Source organism: Chrysemys picta, chromosome 3, assembly GCF_011386835.1.
Source record: "Chrysemys picta bellii isolate R12L10 chromosome 3, ASM1138683v2, whole genome shotgun sequence".
In the NCBI taxonomy this organism is placed as follows: Eukaryota; Metazoa; Chordata; order Testudines; family Emydidae; genus Chrysemys; species Chrysemys picta.
The window spans coordinates 16,756,314-16,782,472 of NC_088793.1; the positions used below are offsets into that span (position 1 = coordinate 16,756,314).

General features: G+C 47.9%; 1 protein-coding gene across 2 annotated transcripts; it reads right to left on the reverse strand.

The window, feature by feature from the left end:
- Nucleotides 1-1,613: 1,613 nt before the first annotated feature.
- LOC101949465 (opsin-5) lies at nucleotides 1,614-23,649 on the reverse strand. Of its 2 annotated transcripts, none has more exons than XM_005312962.4 (4): nucleotides 16,281-23,649; nucleotides 11,076-11,369; nucleotides 8,593-8,924; nucleotides 1,614-4,408 (listed from the first exon to the last, which is right to left on the reverse strand). In XM_005312962.4, the coding sequence occupies exons 1-4, from the start codon at nucleotides 16,351-16,353 to the stop codon at nucleotides 4,061-4,063; spliced, it is 1,047 nt and encodes a 348-aa protein (XP_005313019.1). In that variant the 5' UTR covers nucleotides 16,354-23,649; the 3' UTR covers nucleotides 1,614-4,060. The 2 variants fall into 2 exon arrangements, with proteins under 2 accessions (XP_005313019.1, XP_065443575.1); XM_065587503.1 differs by lacking the exon at nucleotides 16,281-23,649 and adding an exon at nucleotides 13,240-13,633.
- Nucleotides 23,650-26,159: the final 2,510 nt, after the last annotated feature.

Consider the following 26,159-nt stretch of genomic DNA (forward strand, 5'->3'; position numbering starts at 1 on the left):
GTGAATTGGTGGGGGGGGGGAGAAAGGAACCCAGATTTCCTTAGCACAGGCTCCTGCTCTAACTACTCAACCACCTGGTTTCTCTTAAATAAATTGATCTGCCTCAGGGAAGTAAGGGAACCAAGTATTATTCCCATTTTACAGAGGGGGAAACTGCACCAGAGAAGTAAAGGGTCAGATTTTTAAATGTACTTAGGTGCCAACCCAGGCAGCTAGACAGATTTAATGGGACTGTCAAAATTTCCTAAACAAGTTAGGAACCTAACTCCCCTGGAGTTCAGTGGGACTTATGCACCTAACCTGCTTAGGTGCTACTGAAAATCTCACTGGATGCCTGCCTGCATCTATAGGTGCCTATAAAAATCTGACCCTGAGTGGATTGTATAGGGCCGCAGACTTAATTGTTCTAGTTACTGCAAACACAGTGGGCCAGATTCATCCCTGGTGTAACTCCACTGAAATCCCTTACACTGCAATGGTGGCTTAGCACACTCAAGGCGTGTTGTTGTTGGAGTGTTTAACGGGGGAGGGAGGGGAGCGCATCCCGTACTGAAGCCTGCAAAATCACCTTTGAAATAGTCCTTGAGCTTGTTCATTCATCCTTCATACCTGGGCAGAGAGCGCTTTTGACAGGCATCTCTGCTACAGCTATTGACAGGTTCTAGCTACAGCCATACAAATGATTGCCTTGAACCTATTTATGGCTCTCAAGAAGTTAGACTATCACTGCTTTATAATTTGCCCTTTACTTACCCACAATATGGATCGTATTAACCACCCATGGCTACTGTGAATATTTTTTAACGTTGATCATTCAAGCAAACCATAACTTACTCATATGTGCGGCTGAGTGCTCTTCATTTTCCTGTTAGGGCAAAGGGTTCCCCTAGCCCCTTAAAAATATAGGGTGGGATTTTCAAAAGCACCTATGTGATTTAGGAGCCCAAGTTCTCCTGAATCACTTAAGCCACGATCCTTATGCATACACATACCTTGACACACCATGAGTACACCTAAGGCTACAACTCAGCCAGAGCACTTTATTTGGGGACTGTCTCTGTGCTTCCTCACTGCATGTTGGCCAGTTTATGGGATTTTTTCCCCCAGCATGCATTTCTGGGGGTTGGCCCTTTAAATCTGGCAGAGAGCATCAGCTATGGTTCTCAAGTGGCTATTTTGTAACTGGCTGCTGCTTGCTGTATCCAATTTATTTGAACTAGTGGGATTAATTTCACCACATACACTACTCTTCAGTTCCCTGCTCCATGCCTGCTTACATGGGCTTTGAGCAGGAAGGAGTGAATTTCGCTCTAAAACCTAGCTCATTGCTTTCTTGGTCCATCTTCAGAGATAATGATGTGTGCCACAGTTTCAGGGTAAGTACACCTGTATTCCTCCTTCATGGTCCACTAAAGGCACCCACTTTAGGCTTCTGGTTCCCAGCGGTCACCTATGTTGGGCGGAGACCTGAGTGTCATTCCCTCCTGAACAGTGATTTTTAAGGCTGCACAACTCCCTGCTTTACATTGTGATATCCCCAACAAGCCAGACAGCCTAAAAAGGCCAGCACATGACCGGTGTATCGCCTGCCGTTATAAATGACCACATCGCTCTTTCTAAGCAAGCACATTTATTCTTGAGATAAAAGCATTACAGAGAAAACGTATTAAAAAAATAAAAGAACCGCATGCATGCTAGACAGCTTACCAGAAGTCTCCCCCATTCCAGCTTAGGGCTCTGGAAGGTTTTAGTCCTTCGAATCCACAACTGGGTTTTCCTCATGGTTACAAGATCATCCGTATTAGCTCCAGAATGAGAATGCCCGACTGGGCAGATCAGCCATTTCTTTATACAGCTCGGGCTTTTGAGCTTGGTCTTCTGTTACAGGTAATCAGCAGGCAATGACCCCCTGCTCAGGGCATAGCTTTGGAAGACTGGGATTTTGCATAACCAGGGGTGGGAACTTGCATTAACCGTGCTGTAGGGATTCCCCAGGAAATTCACTTAATACCCATTGACCCAAAAGTCCATACTTGTCAGGCACATTTTCAATATAGTCTTTTGAACTCCTCAATCTTACATCTATCACACCTCCACCCCTCAGGAGGTTACTTACAGTGTCAGCCTGCAATAATATATAAACTAATACAATAAAGGCTTTTAAAGATATTACAGGAAATTGCCATAGCTGTCACAATAACTATCCTGCCTCTCTCCTCTCCCTCCTTAGCCCAACCAGTCTTCTCCTGTCACTCCCCACTGCTTAGCCTATCCCCTACATGCACCTGTCCCCACATTTCCTCTGTTAAATTGCTGTGTAGACTTCTGGTATCGGGCTGGAGCCCAAGCGCTAGGATCCAAAAATCGTTAAAAAAAATGGATGCCCTCAATCAAAACATTTTATTTTGATAACTTTGTTTCACTTTCTTTATTTTTTTTACTATAAATTAACTGACATTTTGGAATGAAAAGTAATTTCAAACCAAAAACTGGAACTTTTCATTTAGAAAATGTTGAAGTGGGAGGTTTTAACAATTTCAAAACTTAGGGGGGTTTAAAAAAAAATTTTTTTTTTGAACCAGGAAATTTGTCAAAACTGACCCTTTCTCACGATTTTCCACCAAAAATCAGCATTTTCCACCAAACAGTGTTTCTTCGATAAATTCCCAACAAGCTCCACTGAGTTTCATGTGTAAAAGACTGTGACAAAAAGTGATGGGCAAGACAGGAGGGAGCACCAGGGAGTGGGGTTCTGCAGTAATTTGAATATGACCCATGGACACCTGGGCCTGGATCCTTAAAAGGTATTTAGGCTCCTAATTTCTACTGATTATTTCCTAGAAAGCATCTGAGCCCACGTTACTTCTCTTTAGTAGCAGGAGTGAAGCAAAGAGCGAAGAAGGAGGAGGGGGTTTAAACCCATGTCTCCTCAGACACACCCATTCTTTGCCAACCCTCAACTTTGCAGACTGAAGAGACTTGGGATTTGCTTCCCCTTCACAGGGCTACACCTAGCCTTTGTCCTTTCTCTCTCGACGCACAGGGGCCCGAGACTCCTCTAATAGTACCATTGAATTCAATGAAGTAATTCCCCGTTTACACTAGAATAAGCAGAGAATCAGGCCTGCTATGTCTACTCTCCCTTCCCCCTTGCACCCCCTGCTGGGTATCACAGGACTTCAACTCAAAATTAAGTCATTACACTGTCAAAGCTGTGTTCCTTCTACCCACCACTCGGTTCCACTCTGGGAGGAGCAACACAGGCACTGGTGTCAAAGGAATTGTCATTCTTTGACAAATAATATACTGTGTGCTTCCTTATTCTAAAAGATTATTTCGTTGCTCACATCTTTTTGTGTTCTGCAGCAGCAGACCCTTTCTCTAAGACTGCCTCAGTCCTAGTGAGTTGCCTCAGCATAGACCGGCCCTCTTATAGAATCCTTGCCCTGACATGCCTTTCTGGTGGCTGGCCCTTTAAATTTGGCAGAGACAAACAACTGTAGCCCTAAAATGGCCATTTTGCAAGTGGTTGCTGCATCCCGTAGCTCTGTCTCTTCCAGCTGATGCGTGTTCTTGATTCCGCTATGTTTGTCCTTTCTTATTGCTGGGGAAGTGGCATATTGTCCTTCTTTGTTTAAAGGCATCTAATTTGGGATGGGAGGTTCAACTTCCAGTATTATCAGTTGTTTTCTCTTGAGGCACAGTCATGAGATTCCAGCATAAAGTCAGAAGCATAGGGAAAAAAATAAAAATCAGTAAATTCTCTTTCAAGCATCGTACTTATTCCTCCACAGTAGTTAAGCTAAAGCTGGTTTTGTTTGGTTTAGGGTGGAGGGGAATCCACCGATATTTTAATTTTCATAAAGTGAAAGTCCTTCAAAACACCTCTTTCCTTGCTGCTTAACTTTAAAAAAAAAAATCATGATTCTTTACAACATTTCACTCAATTTACAACAGCAATTTATCATAACGTACATCATGGCGGCCCTCTCGGACTGATTCCCTATAATACAGGATGAAGTAAGCTTTTCTGCTCTGTTTGTAAAGCCAGCTCTGCTGCTCATTGGGTTGAGGCCTCCCCGTAGTTCGCCTTTGCAGTTGGACAAGCACGTATGTTTTCTCTACCCATCCACATCATCGACACATGGTTTTGGATCGAGTTCTCTGTGTTAAAGAAGTGAGCTCGCGAGCCACAGCAACACTTCATTTGCTTAATTTCACGCCGGAAAGTTTTGCTGAAGACGTAGTAAATGAAAGGGTTATAAGCTGTTGAAGACTTGGCGAACAGACACGGCAGTAGCGTAATGACAGGATGTAGAGAATTGCTGGAGTTAAAGATTGACCAGAAGCTGACGGCTGCGTAGGGCGTCCAGGCGCCGAGGAATCCGACGCTGACAAGCACGGCCATCTGAAAAAGGCACAGTGTGTTCAGTCCTCAGCTAACACTGCTTTTTCCCTTCCCTGGCTGTGGTACGTCACAGGAGGTGTAGTATGGCCAGACAGCCTGGACCATGGGGGCGAATGGAAGTATAAGAGCCCTGACCTACAACTCTAGCGAGGCATTGCTGACTCAAAATATTTCCGTTTTCCATACAGAGAAGACACTTTTAATGAACAGCTTTGTTTAGTCAACCCCCCAATTTTTTATTCCCCCCTCCCCCCCCCCAGAAAAAAAAAAAGCTCTGATGGAAATGTTTTGACCGGCCTAACTCAGCACCATCCGGTCTCTATGTCCATTAAAAATACTGTAGGGCTACAAGGCAGAACCCCACTCAAAATGATACCTTAACGTGTTTTACACCCATTTCAGCATGACTGGAGATACTTTTATACAAGCATAAATCAGGGGCACTGCTGTATAATGTAGGTTTAACGGGCAGCATAGTACATGAGGTCTATAATCCATGGCAGGGTAGTTATGCTGTTGAAACCAATGTGGATTCAAGTGCTCTCTGAATGTCTGTCCACAGTGGTAGTTACATGTATAGAACGTATTAATGAATCATGGCTCTGATCCTGAGGCAGGACATCTCCTGGTAATCATTGCACTCCTGTGATGGGGTGTGTACACCACTCTTGCAAAGTGTGTGTTAGTTGCACCTGGAGGGTGGGCCAGACCTAATTTAGGATTTGGCCCAGCTGGAAAGGAGCTGGGTGGCTAATAGAGAGGAAGGACTTCAGGGGAGTAAAAGAGAGGCTGGCAGCCCTGAGGGAAGAAGGTTTGGGGGAATTCTGGCAAAAGGCCAGGAGAGATACTGAGTGGTATCGAGCATGGCCCTGTGGAGAGCTTTGATGGAAGGACAGGAAGCGGCCCTGCAGGGAGAAAGGCCTTGGAGGAGTTGCTTGTTACAAGAGTCTGAACAGACTCTGAAGAGCTCAGAAGGGAGCGGGGAAAAAGGGCTGAGGGACAGGGCAAGGCAGGAAATGATACAAGGAAGCAGCAAGGAGCTTGAGGGAGCAAATCTTAGCTGCTTGCTACAGGGTCCCTGAACTGGAACCCAGAGGAGAGGGAGGGTCTGGGTTCCTCTGCTGGCCACCAGGGAGAGTGGTGTGAAAGCCCCCAGTACAAGGTGTAAGGACTATTAATAGCCCAGAGATAAGGGACAGAAAGTCCACTGAGCTCATAGTTGGGGGCTGAAGACCTGGCTTGAGGTCATCATCAAACATTGTTTGTGGGACTCTGTTCCCCCAGAAGGGGGCTGAACTTGACCTGGCTGGAGGGCCAAGCCACAAGAAGAAGCAAATTCCCGCAAAGCCAGATTGGCTGTCAGCAGCAGGCAGCGGAGGAACAGAGCCTGCCCTGCTGGGGTGGGGAGGTGCACTGATCAGTGAGTCATACACAGTGCATGAGTGCATCTAACATGCACCACCTACCCCTGAGATGGGAGGCCAGCTGGGTCTTACCAGTGATAGGGCATGATCAGAGCGTTGTCATTTATCAGAGCATAAATCAAACCCTTGTGACCCTAACTACTAGGTCTCCTTTCTGAATTGATGAATACTGACAAGCGTCCACAACACGAAACCCAGCACTTTGGAATGGCACTAATTGGTTTGCCTTGGTAGCCGGCTCAGCTGAGGCCAAGAAATGAATGCAGCTCGTAGACCACGGTGGCGAATGGAAGTATAAGAGCCCTGAACTACAACTCTCATGAGGCATTGCTGACTCAAAATATTTCCGTTTTCCATACAGAGAAGACACTTTTAATGAACAGCTTTGTTCAGTCAAAACCCCAATTTTTTATCCCCCCCCTCAAAAAAAAGAAAGCTGTGATGGAAAATGTTTGGAGACGTACCTTGCTGTCCAATGGATGGGGAGAACAAATTATGTAAATGTGTAGAACTATGAGGTGGAATCACGCAGTAATGACTTTCCCCAAAGAGTAATTAGGCATCAATGCTTTTATCACTTCTTTCTAAAACAACAATGACTATCTAGAAGGCTGCCTCTCTCCCCAGGAGAGGCTGCCACAGCTGCAGTCAGCAGAGGGTATGAGAGAGTCAGGGCAGCTAGAAGGGTACGCCCCATTAGGGCCCTGAACCTTCAGAATTTGCTTTTCCCATTGTTCCATGTCCAGGTGTGCTGCTAGACCCAGCTGTCTCCCTGGTCTCTGGGGACTTAGGAGATGGGTGAGGCTGAAGGATGGTTAGAAGGGAGGGCAGTTCTGGAGGTGATTTGGGTAGTGATGTTTATTAAATTTGGCCAAGATTTTAAATAAATAGGAACCTGATTTGTTGTTTTTTAAGGTTCCTAATAAGTGGCTTGATTTTCAAAAGTGATGAGCTCTCATCTGCGCTCATGAACTCTAGGCTCCACAATTGCCTGCCTCAAGTGTTCAAAGTTCATGAGTCAGGCCCCTAAAATCAGTAGAACAGCTTTACAATCTTGAAAATTAAAAAAAAAACAAAAAACACACACCACCATTCTGGGTTCTCTATTTGCCTTATGATTCTTGAGCCTTTATGAGTCACCTTTTCCAGCTTTTCCCTGCAACCATGAGGCTAGAAACTTTTCTTTTAAATAAAAGCTGAGTCTCAGGTAATCATGTGACTCCAGGAGCTGGGGCTTTAAGAAAAACACCAAATTCTGTGAGACTTGCAATAAAATTGCAAAAGTTGGCAACACTGACACTTCTAACCTTGTAGCTCTCTTAGGCCCAGATCCTCAAAGGTATTTAGGCACCTAACTCCCAATCAGTGGAAATTAGGAGCCTTTTAGGATCCGGGCCTTAAATTAATCTTGGCCATATGTTGCTTCTGGGGTAGTGTTATCCTAGAGTAATTGCTAGAGCCTCCTTATTTTATGATATGTAGTTTCTCAAAGGGTACCCAGAATCTGGGCTAGGCACTTCCGTTCACTGTAGCATACAAGGGAATAAAATAATGACAAATTACACTATGCATCAGCAGGTGGAAGTTAAGGAAATAAAAGTTCTTTGAACTGGAGAGTCCTTTATGTTGTTCATCAAGGAAAAATTAATATTTTGTTCCCTAATCTTACAAAATAACAGTCAGCCCTTCCATGCTAGGGTTCATTTGAGGTTTTCAAAGCACTTTCCAACATGAATTCATGGATTTCAAGGCCAGAAGGGGCCACTGTGTTCACCTAGTCTGACCTGCTGCACAGCACAGGCTAAAGTACTTCACCCAAATTCTGTCTCCAAACCATATTTTCTATTCGAGACGTGGCATAGCTATAATAGTTAACCCACACCGTATGCTTGTGTAGCAGGCAAAAATGTCACTTTGCCCACCTTTCCTCTGGAGGAGAGCAGCTTTTTCACCGTATACATTAACCCACAGCCCAGCACTCTCCTGGCATGTGGGAGACCCAAGCACAAATGTCAGACAGAGGTGAGAATTGAACCTGGATCTCCCACATCTTAGCACTGGTTAAAAGGTATGAGCGGTGCACCTGTCAGCTTGTCTGGAGCTGATGGGGGAGGAGTCCCTAGGTGCTTGGAAAGTTGCACACAATTCTTTGGGCTTCTTAGGCCACAGAAAGGAATCATCATAAGCTCTCAGATACTCTGCGTCTCTTATAAAAACAGCGTGGGCTACGGGTATAGTAGGCCAGGGGAGGCTGAACCTTCCCAAACAGCTAAGTTATGGGTCCTCCCTGAGGCCTCCATTCCACGTCCCACTCTTCCCCTGTGGTCCCACCCATGCTGCTCCTCTTCCCACCCTCCCTCAGTCTCTCCCTCGAAGCCGGCGGGGCCTTGAGTGGGTGGGCTGAGGTGGCTGGGGCTCGGGCCGGCCAGTGGGCTAGGGCTCGGGGCGGGGCTCCTCTGCCTGCTGTGGGAGGCTTGGGGTTCTGGCAGGAAAGGGGGGTGGAATGGGAGGGGCCGCAGGCAGAAGGGGCGGGGCTGGGGGCTAGCCTCCCCAAATGGGGGGTTCACGTGCTACCCATGTAAAACAGCCTGGCTGGATCAGATTGGAGAAATGCCACAAATCATCAGATAGGTGCAAAATAATGTGGGCAAGAGATTCCCACTCACTGAGTGTGAAGGGAGCTAGCTGGGTTCCTGCAAGGGTCACGGCACACAGGGCCCCTGCTTGCTTTCACCTGTTCTGGCTCTTCAGGTCACTCACCAGTGTCAGCCTCCTTTCCAGCTTAGCCGCATTAGGGATCCTGTCAAAATTCTGTATCTCCTGATATGCTTTGTGAACCTTCCACGCTATGCCCAAGTAACAGATGAGGATGGTCAGCGCAGGCAGGAGTGTGCACAGGATGAACACGCTCAGGATGAACGAGAAGCCGTTGGCAGAGTTGTGGAATTCGCTCCATGCTATCGTGCAGGAGATGCCGAACGGTTCGGGGCCATAATAACCCCAACCCAGCAAAGGCAGAATGGCCCAGAGCAGCGAGCACAGCCAGATGAACGCAATTGAAATGCGAACGGCGGTCTTGTTGATTGTATTGCCTGGAAGGAAAGGAACAGCAAGTCCATATGAATCTCACGTTAACCCCATGATTTCAGGGCTAGTTTAAAGGAATAAAAGATTTGCCCTGTGGGACCCATTTGCCCTCTGATGTATCAATGTTGTTGTACCATGCCAACCACAGCTGAAATCAAGGAGGTGCCCTGGCTTTCACAGCTCTCTGCGCCAGATCCTCAAACTGGCCTTTTCCCATCCAATGCAGCCGGGGAATGGTGCTGCACAGGTGGCTGAGCTATCACTGATCGTTGGGTCACTGCGGGTAAATCGATGCTCTGATAAAATATCCGCAGCACCAAGTCTCTGAGCCCGGGTTCAGGCCACAGAGCTAAACATTGCAATGTCACGGGGAGTGTCTCAGAGCCCAGGCTCCAGCCCGAGCCCGAACATCCACACTGCAATTTTAGAGCCCTGTGACCCCAAATCAGCTGACCCAGGCCAAGCTGCAGCGATGCTTCAGGTCTTTTATCACAGTGTAGACGTACTCTGAATGCCAATCTAGTCCCTGGACCAACTAAGAGCAGCTGCAGGGCTGCTACTCTAGAATCGTACCAGCCTACAGGGGGCCATGCCAGCAGGCCAGGATTGCCAGCGTGCAGCATTCTGGTTAGGCCCCTTTCTCCCAGCCTTTCTCCCTTGTAGGTAGGGGGTGCATGAGTCAGGAAGTGGTTCTGACCAGCCCAATTTCCCTGTAGCCAGGAAATCCAGGCCAATGCAAAGTAGCTTTAGCAATGCCAGGAACTAGGCCTTTGTCTCTCATTGGTGCTTTGCTAACGTTACCTGTTAAGCGATGCCCTGTAGAACCAACTCATTCTAGTTAACAGGTCACATGTCATGGTGGACTCACTCTGCTTCCCCCCACCCCAGAGGCTATTGTCTGTCTCTTTTGTTCTGAAGCCAAATCTCTTCCTCTACCATATGGTTTCTTTACTCATTTCCCCCTAAGAGCACTGACAACACATTTAAGATAATGAAGTGCAGCCTACTTGGAAACAGCTGTCAGTAGCCTGTTGTAGAGGGGCTATCAAATTGCTTATAGCTCTGAGTGGCTTCTACTGCACTCTTCCTTCAGGGGACCTCAAAGATATCACTTTAATGAAATGCCCAGCTTCTACCCACACAATGAGTGGGGATCCTAACAGGTCACCAAGGAACAGGGATAGACAAACCTTAAAAGATTCTGAGTTTCAGGACAGATAAGTACCAAATTCTGGTCTGACATCCATCACTGTGGCATTATGTGTATTATAGCAGCACCTAGAGGCCCCATTGTGCTAGGTGCTGTACATGTACTTAGTGAGAGACACCCCCTTCCCTGAGACTACAGACGAGACAGAAAAAGGATGGGAGGAAGGAATCGCCTGCATTGACATATGGAGAACTGAGGAACAGAGACTTAGGGCCATATCCACAAAGGTACTGGGGTGCTGCAGTTCCTAGCTCCTATGTCCCAAGCTGCCTAATGTAATCCACAGTCCCGCATTAGGCACCTAAGGATAGGATCCTCAGAAGCCAGCAAGATGAACTGGGAGCCACCTCTGACCTGAAACTGGCTCTCTCAACATAATAGCCCAATGCTCTACTATTATGGTCCCCGGATGACTCATTGTCATGACCCAGGTCCACAGGAGCAGCCATGCATTAGCCCTCCACGTGGCAGCCTGCTGACAACTGCTGACCCCAGGACCTATGAAGTCCAGCCACAGTTTGAAGTTCCGCCCCTGAGGTCCTATTGGCGGAGTCCCAAAGCAGCCAATTGGCCTGCCTGCCCTATTTAAGCCAGGAACAGGAAGCTGTCTGAACAACCAGGATCCACCCTGTCCTGCACTGTGTACCTTGTGCCTCCTCCTCCTGCATCTCCCACAGCCTGACTTTCTAGCATCCCGACCTGGCTTGGCTTCTCACCTCTGATCTCCAGTTTGACTCCTGTCTCTGACCCCCCAGTATCCTGACCTGGCCTGACCCAGGTTACCGACTCATGGTTCTGATCCCAAGTTTGTCTCCTGCCTTTGATCTCCCAGTATCCTGACCCAGCTGACTCTCAACTCTTGACTGTGGACTCCAACTCTGACCACTAGGTCTGGCTGCACACGACCCGGCCTTGACACTCTTCAGTATCGTATTTTATTACTTACTATTAGATGTGGATGAGTTGGTTACAAGGAACCGGATCACAGCCATCATACACAAGGTCATCATGCTGGAGATGCCGAAGAGGAAACCCATCAGGGCATAATATATACAGGACGCATCTCCTCCCAGCCAGGCATGGTTCCATGCTGAGGCAATGGCCAGCGGGTACATGCTGATGGCCATTCCAAGATCCGTTACGGCTAAATTTATTATAAGCAGCTCGGGTGACTTGAGACGGGAAGAGCGCTTCACTGCAGTAGCAAGGACTGCTGAATTCCCCAGAATCGTCAGGATCCCTGAGAGGGGAGAAAACAGTGTAGATAGTAATAATGATCGATGTATTTGTTGACATGCCAGTGGTGTGCTTGAGCTGTGAAAGACAACCAGTGCCAGTCGCTGGCCTATCTAAAAGATAGACACATAGAGGTGCCATTTGTAAGGAGGGCAGTTGCCCTCTCCCAAAACCTTGGTTTGCTTCCCCCGACTTTTCATAGGTCTATATTCTCCATTATGTCTTTCCGCTTTTTGCCCCTCCCTCCCCCGCAGACTGTGCAGGATATGAAATAAACACATGTAATGTTCTAGATGCCGACATGACTGTGCTTTCCGCACCTCCCCCACAAGAACTTTTCTGAAAGGACGTCCCTGCAGACACAGAGCTAAGGTGCGCTGGGAGACTTGGAGGCATTTGGCTAACGATGTGGCTCTTTGGCTCCCTCTAGTGGCTAGACAACACAGAGGTTTGCATCTGCTACTGTAAGCTGTCGGGCCTGGTCATCAAGTTCATGTGGTAGTAATAATAATACTTGGCTCTTATGTAGAGCTTTTCATCAAAGCCCTTCACAGTCTTGAATGCATGTATCCTTGCAAGTGAGCAGGCGGTCCCAGATTCAGTCCCCGCAGCTGACTTGAACAGACATTGTTAGTGACAGGACGCTGCAGAATTCGTCACAGTATTTGGTGTTTTGCTGCAGCCAGGTACCTGATATTTTGTTTTGCCCCCTGTCCTTACTGGGACCTGCCTGGAGCTGCATCTCTTCTCTACAATGGTGTCAGTCTGTTGGAGTCAGTGGGGCCACACTAGTGTAAAAGCAGTGAGGGTGAGCTAAGAGTCAAGCCCAGACCTTCCTGTGGTACCTAGAAGCACTCTTTTAGCCTAGAGGATCTGTGCTGATCCATCTGTATATGATTTGTGTGAGATCTTAAAAAACTAAAGAACTAGTCCTCAGAAATGTGCCTGGCTTAAAATATACAGTGCCAGATTCCCTGATTTGATCTGGCTTATTTGTACAGCTCTTGCAATGCAAAGCAGCCACAAACCTGGCGTAACTGGTCCTTGCTGGCACCGCCCAAAACTGCCAAGACATACCAATGAATCGGGCCTGTGATATTCAAAACACAATGATTTTGGGGCCAGACCTTTGCTTTATTCTGTGACTTTACTGAGGAAAGACCAGAATTTGACCCTTCACCTAAGAAGACTCTTCAGTTTTTGTAATGCTTCTTTTAGTGAAAATCTCTGCTGAATAAACTTCCTTTCTGAAGCTTTATTAGCTTTGCTGAAATCATCACAAAGTTCTCTCTCCTGACCTCAGGACCCAACCTTCCCAGGCCTCTACATGCAGAGCTGCAGGACTGGGCTCTGAGTTAGGGTTACCATACGTCTCTTTTTCGAGCCTTTTTGCTCCAGCGGTATTTTTAAAATAACAGGAAATGTCCCTAGTTTTTGCAGAGCAGACAATCTGCTACTCCAAAAAAGCCCTGATTGGTCCACTTCCCAATTGATCCCGCCTCTGCATCTGCCCTCCCGTCCTCTGCCCCCTCCCCTGACTGGTCCATTCTACTGCAAGCCACAGTTGCCGGATTCTACCCACCTAGTCCCGGGATCTCAGCCCTCAAGAGGGGGTCCCACAGAGGTGCTGACTGACGGCTGTCATTGCATCCTTGGCTTGCACCAGCCACCCTGACACCATGAAAGGGAGTGACACTGTCCCTCACCCCCAGTGAGTACCCCCACCACAGGTACTGTTACCCGACCGATAGATGGCTGGCACAAACAGGACAACACAAGAGCGCTTTCACTTAAAGCTAAACTTTACTTAGACTCAAGCACTTACACACGTCTGCAACAGGATTAGTAAAACACCCCCAACCCTTGATAATTACCAAAGCTGAGTGTGGCTCTCGAGTGGTACAGTGGCAGCCCATCTGCCGGTGGGGAACACAAGTTGCATCCAGAGGGAGAGACCAGTCCCAAAGAGTCCCCAAACGAGTCCCCTTATTTATACATTAGTAATAGAATGACATGTCCCTTAAAGAAACCTTGTCAAGTAAGCAGTTTCAAGCAAGAGGTTCCTTCTGATTATTGATTAACCAGGTGTGGGTTTTTTCCAGAGTCTGCAGCCTTGAGACCTCAATAGACATTCCTGGGGCATATCCTACTCTTTTAAAACGCATGTATCAGCAACTTCAACACAATTCTTATCAGGAAGGACAAGGGGTCAAGCTGCCCTTTCTGTGGCACCCAAAACCCCCTCCCCTCCTGCCTTGGTCAAGCTGCATGGCCATTTTACAGCCTGCTGACTAGGTTGCTTTCTAACAATAAGCCATAGTGGTTTCAAGCACTTTACTGGTTTGCCAAAGTCTGCCCGTACAGTACCTCCTCTAGCTCCTCTCCCTCCAGCAGTGTCCTCTTTCTGGGAACCTGAAATATGGTAACTCTAGCTGGCCTGATTGGACATTACGCTAAGTGCCACATGGGTTGTTCAGAGTGCATTCAACACCCCTGGGGATTGGATGCTACTCAACACCTTGTAGCATGGTATCCATTATGTTCACATGGCATGCTTCCTATTTCTCCCAAGCCCATAATAATGGTTTAACATCAGAGTCTGTTCCTTTACACTCTGACTATGGCTATGGCTAGACTAGGAGCTAAGGGTGCGGTGTCAGATGGTGTTAGTTAGCTAGATAGTACTTAAAACTCTAACCAAGACAAAGCTGGGCTGGGCTGCCCAAATCCCTGGCCGCTCAAACCCCTGGCCCAGCGCCGCGCCAGGCCGCCGAAACCCCCGCTCCCCAAGTGCCGGGCCGGGCCGCCCAAACCCCCGCCCCCCCAGCGCCTCGCCGCGCCACCCAAACCCCCGCCCTGAGTGCCGGGCCGCCCAAACCCCCGGAGCACCGGACCGCGCCGGGCCGGGCCGCCCAAACCTGCGCCCTCCCTGCCCCCCCGAGCGCTGCGCCACGCCGGGCCGCCCAAACCCCCACCCCCCCGGAGCGCTGGGCCAGCCAAACCCCCGCAGCGCCGCACCGCGCCAGCCAAACTCCCCAAGTGCCACACTGCACCGGGCCGCCCAAACCCCCGCCCCCCCCCCTGCGCCGCCGAAGCCCCCGCCCCCCCAGTGCTGCGCCGCCAAAACACCCCCGCACTGCCTGGCCAAAACAAAAAACAAAACAAACAAACAAACAAACAAAAAACCCTCGAGCGCCCCCCGCCATCCCAACATTGGCCACCCCTTCTGAGGGGCTGCCCCAAGCACGTGCTTGGTCGGCTGGTGCCTAGAGCCTGCCCTGACGGCAGCGCTGTGAAGCGCGAGTGTAGTCGCAGCGCTGTAAGTACTCCACCTCTCCGAGGGGAATAGCTTGCAGCGCTGCGAGCGAGCGTGCAGCACTGCAGGCTCTGATTACACTGGCGCTTTACAGCGCTGTACTCGCTGCGCTCGGGGGGGGGGCGTTTTCACACCCCTGAGCGCAGCAAGTTGCAGCGCTGTACAGCGCCAGTGTAGCCAAGGCCTCAGTTAAATCCTAGGCTGAACTAAGAGTCTATTGTTAAGGGATAGGCTGTTTTAATGATGAAAATAGTCACAAGGTGCAAATTCCTATAAAAGCAGGCTAGCTGACCCAAGAGGAGCACAGGGGATGTTAGAACAAAATGTCATTCCCTCTTTCTCGGAGGATGCTTTCGCCTAGCAAACCACTACCCTCTAGTGTCATTTTTCTTGCCAAAATATTACTAAAGCCTGTCCAAAATACCCAGAGCAAACAATCGGGTCTGTTTTCTTTCCAAGCAAACACGGTTCTGCAGCAACGAGGTTGATCTAAAGTTTTACAGTGAACCCGCTCTCTACAGTCAGCAGTGAAAAGAGGAAACAACAGAGTCTCACGATTTACAATGCCTTCCCGTTAGCTGTAAAAGCAAGACTGTAGCAGCGGGTTCATGAATAAGATGCAGTGATGTATTTGTAGGGGAAGAAGTCAGAGAAATGTCCAACCTCTGAAAAATAAACAGTGTTCCTTGTTTTCCATAAATCCCCAGCTGGGGAACATATTTCCCCTTCCTCTATAACACTTCACATTATCATTTCCGAAATACACCTTGACTAGCTATTTCCCTCTCTCACCTATTGTGCGGCTAGGAATTTAGACTGGGATTTCCTGAGCCTAATGGAGCTAAGCAGTTAAATCCTATTGAAATTCAGTGACAGTTGGGTGCTTAACACCCTTAGGCTCTTTGGAAAAATCCCAGCCTTAACAAACAGATCACTAAGATGCAAGAAGCCCACGAGTAATAACGATCCTGAGCTGAAGCCACACTCTGCGTGGCATATATATACCCATGTACTGTACTTCATTGTAAATCTACCTTCAAAAACTCAACTAGCCAATATACAATATACAAATAGCCTATACAAAACTCACATGCTATTTGAAAAGCCTCTCACCCTTTTATACAAGCTTGTCCTAGTAAAGCAGAGCTGTTCTTAAGAAGAAACGATACCCCAAAGCAACTCTAGGATCAGACCAAAGATGCGGTCCTGTACAGACCCCCACAAAACTGCCTCTCTTTTTTTGATCGTCAAAGTGACCCATAGAACTCCAGCACCAGGATGTTGAAATGAAGGCAGGTGATTTACAATCTTGGTTCTGCAGAGGAGAACGTCTGCTGGCAAAAGTTAATTATCAAAATTATGGCCACAAATTCTGGAAGGGAAAGTAAACGTTGCGCGTCAGGGCTCAAGCCAATCTCTAACTATTAGAGACTAGGATGAGACCAGGGGTGGGAGAGAGGGGTAGATTATCCCACCTTCCTCTGAAGCTTCTGGTACTGGCCACTGTCAGAGACTGGACTAGACGGACCATGGGTCTGATTCAGTCTGGCAGTTCCTGTTCCCTAAACAAGCATCAGTGACTGAGGAGGGAGAACTCACCTATGATCAGAAGAAACACTCCTGCTCCGTAATCCACTGTGGGGTGGAGTTTGGAGAGATACTGCTGCTCCATGGCCCCTTGTGGAAGTGGGTAAAGATTTAAATCAAAGACAAAGCAATGCTAGGAGGGACGGTGAAGAGGCTCTTCCTCATGGTTTGTGTGGAGTTTGTCCGCAGGTGCAGGCAGAGAGGTGGGGTGCAGTCAATGTGAAGGGTCCCCCCTGTGTGTTCTCATCTCTCCATTTCCCTTGTGCTTCCTGGCAGGAGATGAGGAGAGTGGAGCTGGGGAAAGCGCTCCTCCCGGGGAGTGTCAGAGCTCGGCACAGCTAGTGTTACACACTCACAGCCTGACTGGCTACCAGAGCCTCCCTCCATCCACACCCACTCGGCTCTGTGGCTTGTCAAGCAACCTCTCAGTGCAAATCCCCTCTCAGTGCACTGCAGTGGGCAAAAAGCAATTGCAGCTCATCCAACAGCATCTCTAGGGAAATAGACGCTATGGAGCAGGGGGCTTTTTATTGCTTTATTTCTCAGGCATGGAGCTGAGAGGGCTGAGGAGGTTTCTCTTTGCTCTGCCCTGTTACAATAGGCAGGGTGTTTACGGCTCCAGCGCATGGGGGTCTCAGTCCCACTGCAGCAGGCAGGGCTGCCGGAGGCTGGTTCTAGAATGTGTGAGCACAGTTCAAGGACCCAGGACAGAACTAACTGTTCTGAGGTGTGTCATTACTAGGGATGGGTCCCAACGAAAATCCCAGATCCAAACCCCTCAAACTACAAGGGGGTTAGCATCAGCTCCCGATTGTGCAGCTGGCCCCTCTTTATAATAGTCCACACCTCGACTCCAGATTCCCAAATCAGAATAAATATTGCGGAAGTTTGGCTCCAGATCCGAAACTGGTAGCGCGGATTCCTGCCTAGTAACTCATCTCGGAAGGTCCTGATTTTACAGAAGCACCCTCTGATTTTGTACATGCATGTTAAATATCAATCTAGCAGGTACATTTTATAGCACTTATTAGGTGTCTGACTACCAGATGTGTGAGGGTAGCCAGGTAGATGGAGATCAAATAATAAGTGCTATAAAAGAGCACTGGGTATTTGTGGGTGTAAAATTGGAGAATGAATTGAGGCACTTTTGATCATTAAAATGTGGTCTAAAGATCCCTTCTGCTTGCAGATTTGGCCTTTGCTATGGACAGGGGAGTTAGCCTAGCTCAGAGGTACCCGAAGTGTGGAGCGTGCTCCCTTAGGGGGGGATGGAGGAACCTTGGGGGGGGGGGAGCAGCAGGGCCTGGGCCAGCCCCAATGGGGGTGCAGAGGGAGCACCACCCAGCCCTTCCCTGCCCCCAGTTCTGCTCCGGTCCCGCCCCCAGCCACATCCCCCACTGCCAGCCCTGCATCTGGCTCCAGTCCCAGTAGGGCTGCCAGGCGTCCGGTTTTCAACCAGAACGTCCGGTCAAAAAGGAACCCTGGCGGCTCTGGTTGGCACTGCCGACTGGGCCGTTAAAAGTTTGGTTGGCGGCACAGCCTGGAGTCCCCTCCCGCACCCAAACTCCCACCTGGAGCCTACACCCCCCCCCAACATCCCAACTCCCTTCCCCAGCCCTGAGCCCCCTCCTGCACTCGGAACCCCTTGGCCCCAGCCCAGACCCCCCCTCCTGTACCCCAAACCCCTCATCCATGGCCCCACTCCAGAGCCTGCACCCCCCAGTGGAGTCCTCACCCCCCTCCCACACCCCAACCCCAACCCCGTGCCCCAGCCCGGTGAAAGTGAGTGAGAGTGGGGGAGAGTGAACAACGGGGGAAATGGAGTGAGCGGTGGGCGGGGCCTCGAAGGAACAGGGATGGGCAAGGGGTGTTTGGTTTTCTGGGATTAGAAAGTTGGCAACCCTAGCTCCCAGCCCCCATCCTTGGCTATGCTCCTGTCCCCAGACCCAGACCCACACCCAGCTGCGGCCCCCTTACCCGTGTCCACACCCACCCCCAACCACGTTGCTGCTCCTGGCTCTGGGGCGGGGCAGGGGAGGGAGACCTTCAAAAGTCTGGGGACCACTGGCACTGCCCTCAAGGGACTCTACTGGATGCAAATCCAGGTATCCATGCATGAAGAGCAAGCAGGTGGGATGACAGGTATCTGCTCCTCCTCTCCAAAGGCTCATATCTGCAGGGTCCCACAGGGACCCATACTATCCCTTCTTCTCTTTAATATCCCCATGACACCACTGGACAGAGAGAGATCATAGAAGATCAGGGTTGGAAGGGACCTCAGGAGATCATCTAGTACAACACGCTGCTCAAAGCAGGACCAATCCCCAAACAGATTTTTGCCCCAGATCCCTAAATGGCTCCCTCAAGGATTGAGCTCACAACCCTGGGTTTAGCAGGCTAATGCTCAAACCACTGAGCTATCCCTCCCACCATAACCATGAGATGACATGGGCTTAGCTGCCTACAGTATTCTGGTGCCACTTAACTATATATCTCATTCTCAACTGACGCAAGCCTCACACCCTTTTTAAACAAAGTTGTCCTTTTAAAGCAGAGCGGTTGTCAAGAACCCCTAAAGCAACTAAAGGATCGGACCAAAGATGCTCTCCTGTACAGAATCTCACAAAACTGTGCTTCCCTTCTCTTGAAAGGCAAAGTGACCCCCGGAGCTCCAGCACCGGGATGCTGAAAACGGGGGCAGAATATCTACAGGAAATTAGCTTTTGGATGAAGAGCAGCTGGTTCAAGCTTAGCCCAGGCCAGACCGAAGTGATGCTGGTAGGAAAGAGGAAGGGCTTTGAGGAGCTTCCCAAAGCTTGTCTCTACCTTCCATGAAGGTATATAGCCACAACAAAGTGGTGCAAAGCCTCAGGTTCCTGTTTGACTCCCTGCTAAGCCTGTTTGATCAAGTAGCATCAGTTTCTAGAAATGCCTTCTTTCATCTCTGGCTTGCTAGGAAACTTTGTCCCTTCTTCCCAGATGAGGCGCTGGCAACATGCATTTGTCACCCCCAGGCTGGGTGACTGTAGTTGATTGTATCTGAAGCGGAATGTGAAGACAATGCACAGGCTGCAACTGAATGTAGCTGTTTGCCTGCTCCATGGCTCCGGCTGCCGTGAGCACATCTGGTCTGTGCTCTCGTCCCCCCAGAGGAACAGCCAGCTTCTGGTATCAATTCAAGGCCCTGGTGCTAATCTTCAAAACAATTAACGGCTCAAGCCTCAGCTACATCAAAGACTGAGTTTTGACCTTGAACCCCCATGACAGCTGTGCTCCTCTAGCACAAGGCAGGCCACAAAGCACAGGATGAGGCGTGTGAGAACTGGGGATGAAGCGTTCTCTGTCAAGGGGATCTGGCTACAGAACTCTCACAGGGTGACACTGGCTCTTTAAGAAGGAAGCGCTCAGTGCACCTCCAATCACCTGGGTCATATAAATGGGGAGAGACTGAGACGGTCCAGGGTTCAGTCAGGAAAAGGGACACGTGAGAGCTACCTGGAAATGAGATAGTGGCAGGTGAGAGCTGCCAGAGACTGGAAGGCTGCAGGAAGTTCCTGAAGGAAGCTGTAGTTGGTTCCTGGGGGAAGGCTGAAGAGCAGCAAGAGTGGTTTTCCCCCAGCCAGGGCCAGAGGGTGAAGGCCAGAGAGATGCAGCAGGAGTTGCCTGCTGACTTCAAAGCTGGAGAGTTGAAGCTGTGGGCCAGAGAGGGCTGAAGGCAGGTGTAACAGATGTGGCAATTCCCTACAGCACGGGGAGACTTTACTGCATTAAGTGTATGTATCCTTGTGAGCTAGGGATTGTGTGTAATTACATGGAGGATGGTGTCCACAGCCTTCCAGGAACTATGAACTGTGGGGGGTGATTAGGCAAAGTCACCCCAGTTGTGTAACACCTCCAGAGAGGTACCACCACTGGGAGAGGCTCACCTATTCTGAGACCAACAGACAAAGATGGGACTTTTGAATAAATAGCCCAAGTTTAAATTGACTTGGGGCCTTCTTTCTGATCCAGCAAATTGGCAGGACTGTCTGTCCATGGATTGGGGGATGATCCTTAGGGAAGATTTGGAAGGACTGACACCTGTGAGAGCCTGAGGTTGGAGTTGGGGTGATCTCAGGTAAGCTTTTTGCAAACATGTAGGTTCTTTTATTATTCTAATGTTTTCTCTGTCATGCTTTTACCTGAAGAATAAGTGAGGTTGCTTAGAAAGGGCTGTGTGGGAGCTTATAACTGTGGGCAATTATGCTGTTTATAGCCTCTGAGGAGAGGGAAAAGCAGACCTGCTTGGGCAGTCTGACTTGCTGGGGAACTCACAGGGTAGATGAGGAACTGTGCAGCCTGGAAAAAACCCAGTCAGGATGGAGAGACAGGTCTCTGCCCAAGAGAGTTGATGGCTGGAGAGCCAGGATCCTAGAGTGGGTGGCCTCAAGGGGGAAATACAAGTGCAGTTCCCCTGAAATGTGATAGCAGGGGAGCAGCTGAGGGGCTTATGCACTGATGCCTCCATGCAGGAGCAGGCTAAGGGCCTTGGGGGAATGGTAGATGCTCCCCTGGTAGGATGAACACCCAGCAGAGAGACTGTGGGGTTTCCACTAGGAAGAGTGGGGTTGCACTCCAACTGTAAGGGCTGGAGGTCCTGGAAAAAGGACAGGAGAAGACCAAAGAAGTCACCAGAATTGAAGTTATTTTCAAAATAGCCTGCACACTCATGTAGTCACATGAGTATTCAGAAGACTTTCATTTCTCCATGAACATTCCAGTGCACAGATAAATCCATTCAGAGAGATCTGTGGAAAATGAATTTAAAAGGGTGGCAGTTACCATCAAAGTCAATTTGTGTTTTGTGCTCTAAATGAATGTTTGCAAATCTTCCTTGTGGTCTTCTATCTCCAGATGTTAACCACACATGGAAAAACTCATAGGCAGGAGTTGTAGACAGTGGTGTAGCTAAGGGGGGAGCGGGGGCAGCAGCTGCTCTCCCGCCGAGCACAAGCAGCACCTTTTCAATTTCTTGGTGCCTTTTTAATTTTTACGCACCTGGCAGCGCTTTTACTGACTGAGCAGGCGCTCCCGGTCTTTGGCAGCACTTTGGCGGTGGGTCCTTCACTTGCTCCGGGTGTGTTTGGCAGCACCAAAGGACCCGCCACCGAAATGCCGCCAAAGACCCGCGGAGCGAGGGAAGGACCCACCGCCAAAGACCCGGCGCGCTGCTGGGTGAGATCACTGCAGCGGGTGGCGCCTTTTTTTGTGTGATCGCTCCCCCTGTTCGCTACACCTGGCTACGCCACTGGTTGTAGACCAAGCTGGATGAGCAAGCATCTCAGAGGTGATTAAGAAAGCAGAAAGACTACAAGGAGTGGAAGATGGGAGGGATCTTATTGAGGTCAGAACATGTAGGGATAAAGTGAGGCCAAAAGCCATGTAGAGTTGGACCTTGCAAAGGGAATTAAAACCAATAGTAAAAGGTTCTATAGCCATATAAATAAGAAGAAAACAAAGAAAGAAGTGGGACCGCTAAACACTGAGGATGGAGTGGAGGTTAAGGATAATTTAGGCATGGCCCAATATCTAAACAAATACTTTGCCTCCGTCTTTAATGAGGAGCTTAGGGATAATGGTAGAATGACAAATGGGAATGAGGCTATGGAGGTAGATATTACCACATCCGAGGCAGAAGCCAAACTCAAACAGCTTAATGGGACTAAATCGGGGGGCCCGGAATCTTCATCCAAGAATATTAAAGGAACTGGCACATGAAATTGCAAGCCCATTAGCAAGAATTTTTAACGAATCTGTAAACTCAGGTTGTACCATCTGACTGGAAAATTGCTAACATAGTTCCTATTTTTAAGAAAGGAAAAAAGGGATCCAGGTAACTACAGATGCATCACTTGGAAGTAATGGAGGAGAAGGACCTCGGAGTATTGGTTGATTACAGGATGACTATGAGCTGCCAATGTGATATGGCTGTGAAAAAAGCTAATGCAGTCTTGGGATGCATCAGGCAAGGTACTTCCAGTAGCAATAAGGAGGTGTTAGTACCATTATACAAGGCACTGGTGAGACCTCATCTGGAATATTGTGTGCAGTTCTGGTCTCCCATGTTTAAGAAGGATGAATTCAAACTGGAACAGGTACAGAGAAGGGCTACTAGGATGATTCAAGGAATGGAAAACCTGTCTTATGAAAGGAGACTCAAAGAGCTTGGCTTGTTTAGCCTAACCAAAAGAAGACTCAGGGGAGATGATTGCTCTCTATAAATATATCAGAGGGCTAAATACCAGGGAGGGAGAGGAATTTAAGTTCAGTACCAATGCGGACACAAGAACAAATGGATATAAACTGGCCATCAGGAAGTTTAGACTTTAAATTAGACGAAGGTTTCTAACCATCAGAGGAATGAAGTTCTGGAATAGCCTTCCAAGGGGAGCAGTGGAGGCAAAAGACATACCTGGCATCAAGACTAAGCTTGATACATTTATGGAAGGGATTGTAGGATGGGATAGCCTATTTTTGGCAATTAATTGATCTTTGACTATTGGCAATAAATGTGTCTCATCACAGGCCATTGGGCATTAGAGAGGGTGGGATCTGAGTTACTACAGAGAATTCTTTCCTGGGTGTCTGGCTGGTGAGTCTTGCCCACATGATCAGGGTTTAGCTGATTGCCATATTTGGGGTCAGGAAGGAATTTTCTTCCAGGGCAGATTGGCAGAGACCCTGGGGGCTTTTCACCTTCCTCTGCAGCCTGGGGCACGGGTCACTTTCTGGAGGATTCTCTGCACCTTGAAGTCTTTAAACCACAATTTGAGGACTTCAATAGCTCAGACATAGGTCAGGGGTTTGTTATAGGAGTGAGTGGGTGAGATTCTGTGGCCTGCGTTGTGCCGGAGGTCAGACTAGAAGATCATAAATGGTCCCTTCTGACCTTAAAGTCGGAGTCTATTAGACCCAAGACAAATGCATTTGAACTGATACTGCTCAAAAGCTCAACCAAAGTCACTTTCAGTAGGTCAGAAGTTATAGTACCTGTAAACATATTCACTGCATGAATCCCATATGCAAATTAAGGACCTGTTCTGCTAACAACCATGCTGATCAAGTATGTGCTGTACAGTAAGAGGATTTCAGGGCTATTCTTTCACTCTCCACAGCAACTTTGACTTGCATTCAGCTCGTTATTCTTTCTATCTATTGTCCACTCCTATGTCACCAGCAGTAAAATAGTAAAGACTTATGACAATTGAGTAATGTTCTATAGCTCTTCTATCCAATGATTTTGAAGGGGTTTAAAATTTTTAATGGAGCAAAAGCCTCCTTTTATAAATGGGAAAAGTGAGGCTGAGTGGTGACATGACTAACTTTTTACACCCACTTTACACTCCCATTGCACTGGAATAAATGGCAGTACAAGGTGCAAAGCAGTGAGCAATCAGGCCAAATTCAAACCTGGTGTAAGCCAATGCAACACCCCTGTCAGGTCTAAATTTCATCTATTCTAGATGGAAAATAACCCCCTCAATACATAATACGTGCAAATCTCATTTGCACATTTCAGATATGATGTGAAAGGCACTAATATTAATTGAAATATGTTAACAACCCAAAGCAGTACACATGAAGCAGGGTGGGAAAGATGGTAATATGATATGAAAAGGTTAATTCACTATGCAAGTACAAAGCATATTATAGCTACTTATTTCAAGGGCGTAAAGACAGATGCTAATACAACAAGATGGGGGATGAACTGGTACATAAAGTTACCACTCAAAGATATTTGAGTCATTGTGGATAGTTCTCTGAAAACATCCACTCAATGAACAGTGGCAATTAAAGTGAACAGAATGCTGGGAATAATTAAGAAAGGGATAGATAATAGGACAGAAAATATCCATGTTGCCTCTATATAAATCTATGGTAGGCCCACATCTTGAATACTGTGTACAGATGTGGTCACCCTATCTCAAAAAAGAAATATTGGAATTGGAAAAGGTTCAGAAAAGGGCAACACAAATGATTAGGGGTATAGAACAGCTTCCGTATGAGGAGAGATTAATAAGACTGGGTCTTTTCAGCTTGGAAAAGAGGCGATTAAGGGGTGATATGATTGAGGTCTATAAAATCCTGACTCGTGTAGAGAAAGTAGATAAGGAAGTGTTTACTACTTCTCATAACACAAGAAGTAGGGGTCACCAAATGAAATAAATAGGCAGCAGGCTTAAAACAAAAGTGTTTATTCACACAACACAGTCAACCTGTGGAACTCCTTGCCAGAGGATGTTGTGAAGGCCAAGACATAACAGGGTTCAAAAAAGAACTAGATAAATTCATGGATGATAGGTCCATCAATGGCTATTAGCCAGGATGGGCAGGAATAGAGTCCATAGCCTGTTTGCCAGAAGCTGGAAATGAGCGACAGGGAATAGATCACTTGATGATTATTCCCTGCTATTTGGCACTGGTGAGGCCACACCTGGAGTATTGTGTCCAGTTTTGGTCCCCCCCCCTCCCACTACAGAAGGGATGTGGACAAATTGGAGAGAGTCCAGTGGAGGGCAACAAAAATGATCTGGGGGCTGGGGCACATGACTTATGAGGAGAGGCTGAGGGAACTGGGCTTATTTAGTCTGCAGAAGAGAAGAGTGGGGGGGGGGGATTTGATAGGAGCCTTCAACTACCTGAAGGGGGGTTCCAAAGAGGATGGAGTTAGGCTGTTCTCAGTGGTGGCAGATGACAGAACAAGAAGCAATGGTCTCAATTTGCTGTGGGGAAAGTCTAGGTTGGATATTAGGAAACACTATTTCACTAAGAGGGTGGTGAAGTGCTGGAATGGGTTACCTAGGGAGGCAGTGGAATCTCCATCCTTAGAGGTTTTTTTAAGGCCCAGCTTGACAAAGCCTTGGCTGGGATGATTTAGTTGGTGTTGGTCCTGCTTTGAGCAAGGGATTGGACTAGATGACCTCCTGAGGTCTCTTCCAACCCTAATATTCTATGATTACCTGTTCTGTTCATTCCCTCTGGGGCACCTGGCATTGGCCACAGTAGAAGTCAGGATACTGGGCTAGATGGACCTTTGGTCTGACCCAGTATGGCCATTCTTATGCTACCTCTTGTTACAGTGGCTTTCTGAGTGCAGTTCCCACCATTATAGATGCATACGCTAGCATTCAGTTTCAAATAAGGTAGTTTATGTAAACCTCTCTCATAATTCTTTTGATGTCAACTTGACTGATACATATACCTATCCTTATTCAACAAGGATAAGGAAACTAATAAGTAATCTGTTTCTAAGCTTTCTGCTTAACTGCAGGTTGTAATGGTGATGTTCTATAACTTAATGGCAAATATAAATCAGTATTTTCTTCAGCTTTTGTTAGTGATCTTTATTCTTTGAACACCATTTTCAACTAGCTCATTAGATCGTGGGTAACTGGACTTGACTGTAATATGTTTGAAATCATATGCTATGGTGAAACCTTCAAACTCCTGTAATAGAACTGTTCCTAGGCCTTATTTGGATGCATCAGAAGCCAATTTTATAAGTCTGTTGCTATCAATCATTTTCATACTAGAGCTGTTTTTATTGACGGTTCCACTTCCAATTTCTATTTTTACAAAGTAAAGCCCTTACATTTGTTTTTCTGCTAGGTTAGAGGTGTATTTTTCTACAAAACTGCCACCCAGAAGTTTGTGTAATGACTATTTTTTTTTTTTTTTAATTCTTGCCCTAAATTTCCATTTAGTTTCAAGGAAACAGCTCCCTTCCTCCCACTCCCAAATGAGTGTGTTAAAAGCTACATGGGCCTGAAGGGCTCTAGAGGTTCTAACAGCATGGCCCATCTTCTGCTTCGAGACCCTTCCTCCATCCAGTTACCATCAGGTTTACAAAAA

Excerpts from the sequence above, each read along its gene's own strand:
- LOC101949465 (XM_005312962.4), bottom strand. The coding sequence starts at position 16,353 with ATGGAGCAGCAGTATCTCTCCAAACTCCACCCCACAGTGGATTACGGA. Across the intron at positions 8,925-11,075 it reads CAACTCATCCACATCTAATA|GCAATACAATCAACAAGACC; the intron begins GTAAGTAATAAA and ends CTTTCCTTCCAG. Across the intron at positions 4,409-8,592 it reads TGGAAAGGAGGCTGACACTG|ATGGCCGTGCTTGTCAGCGT; the intron begins GTGAGTGACCTG and ends TGCCTTTTTCAG.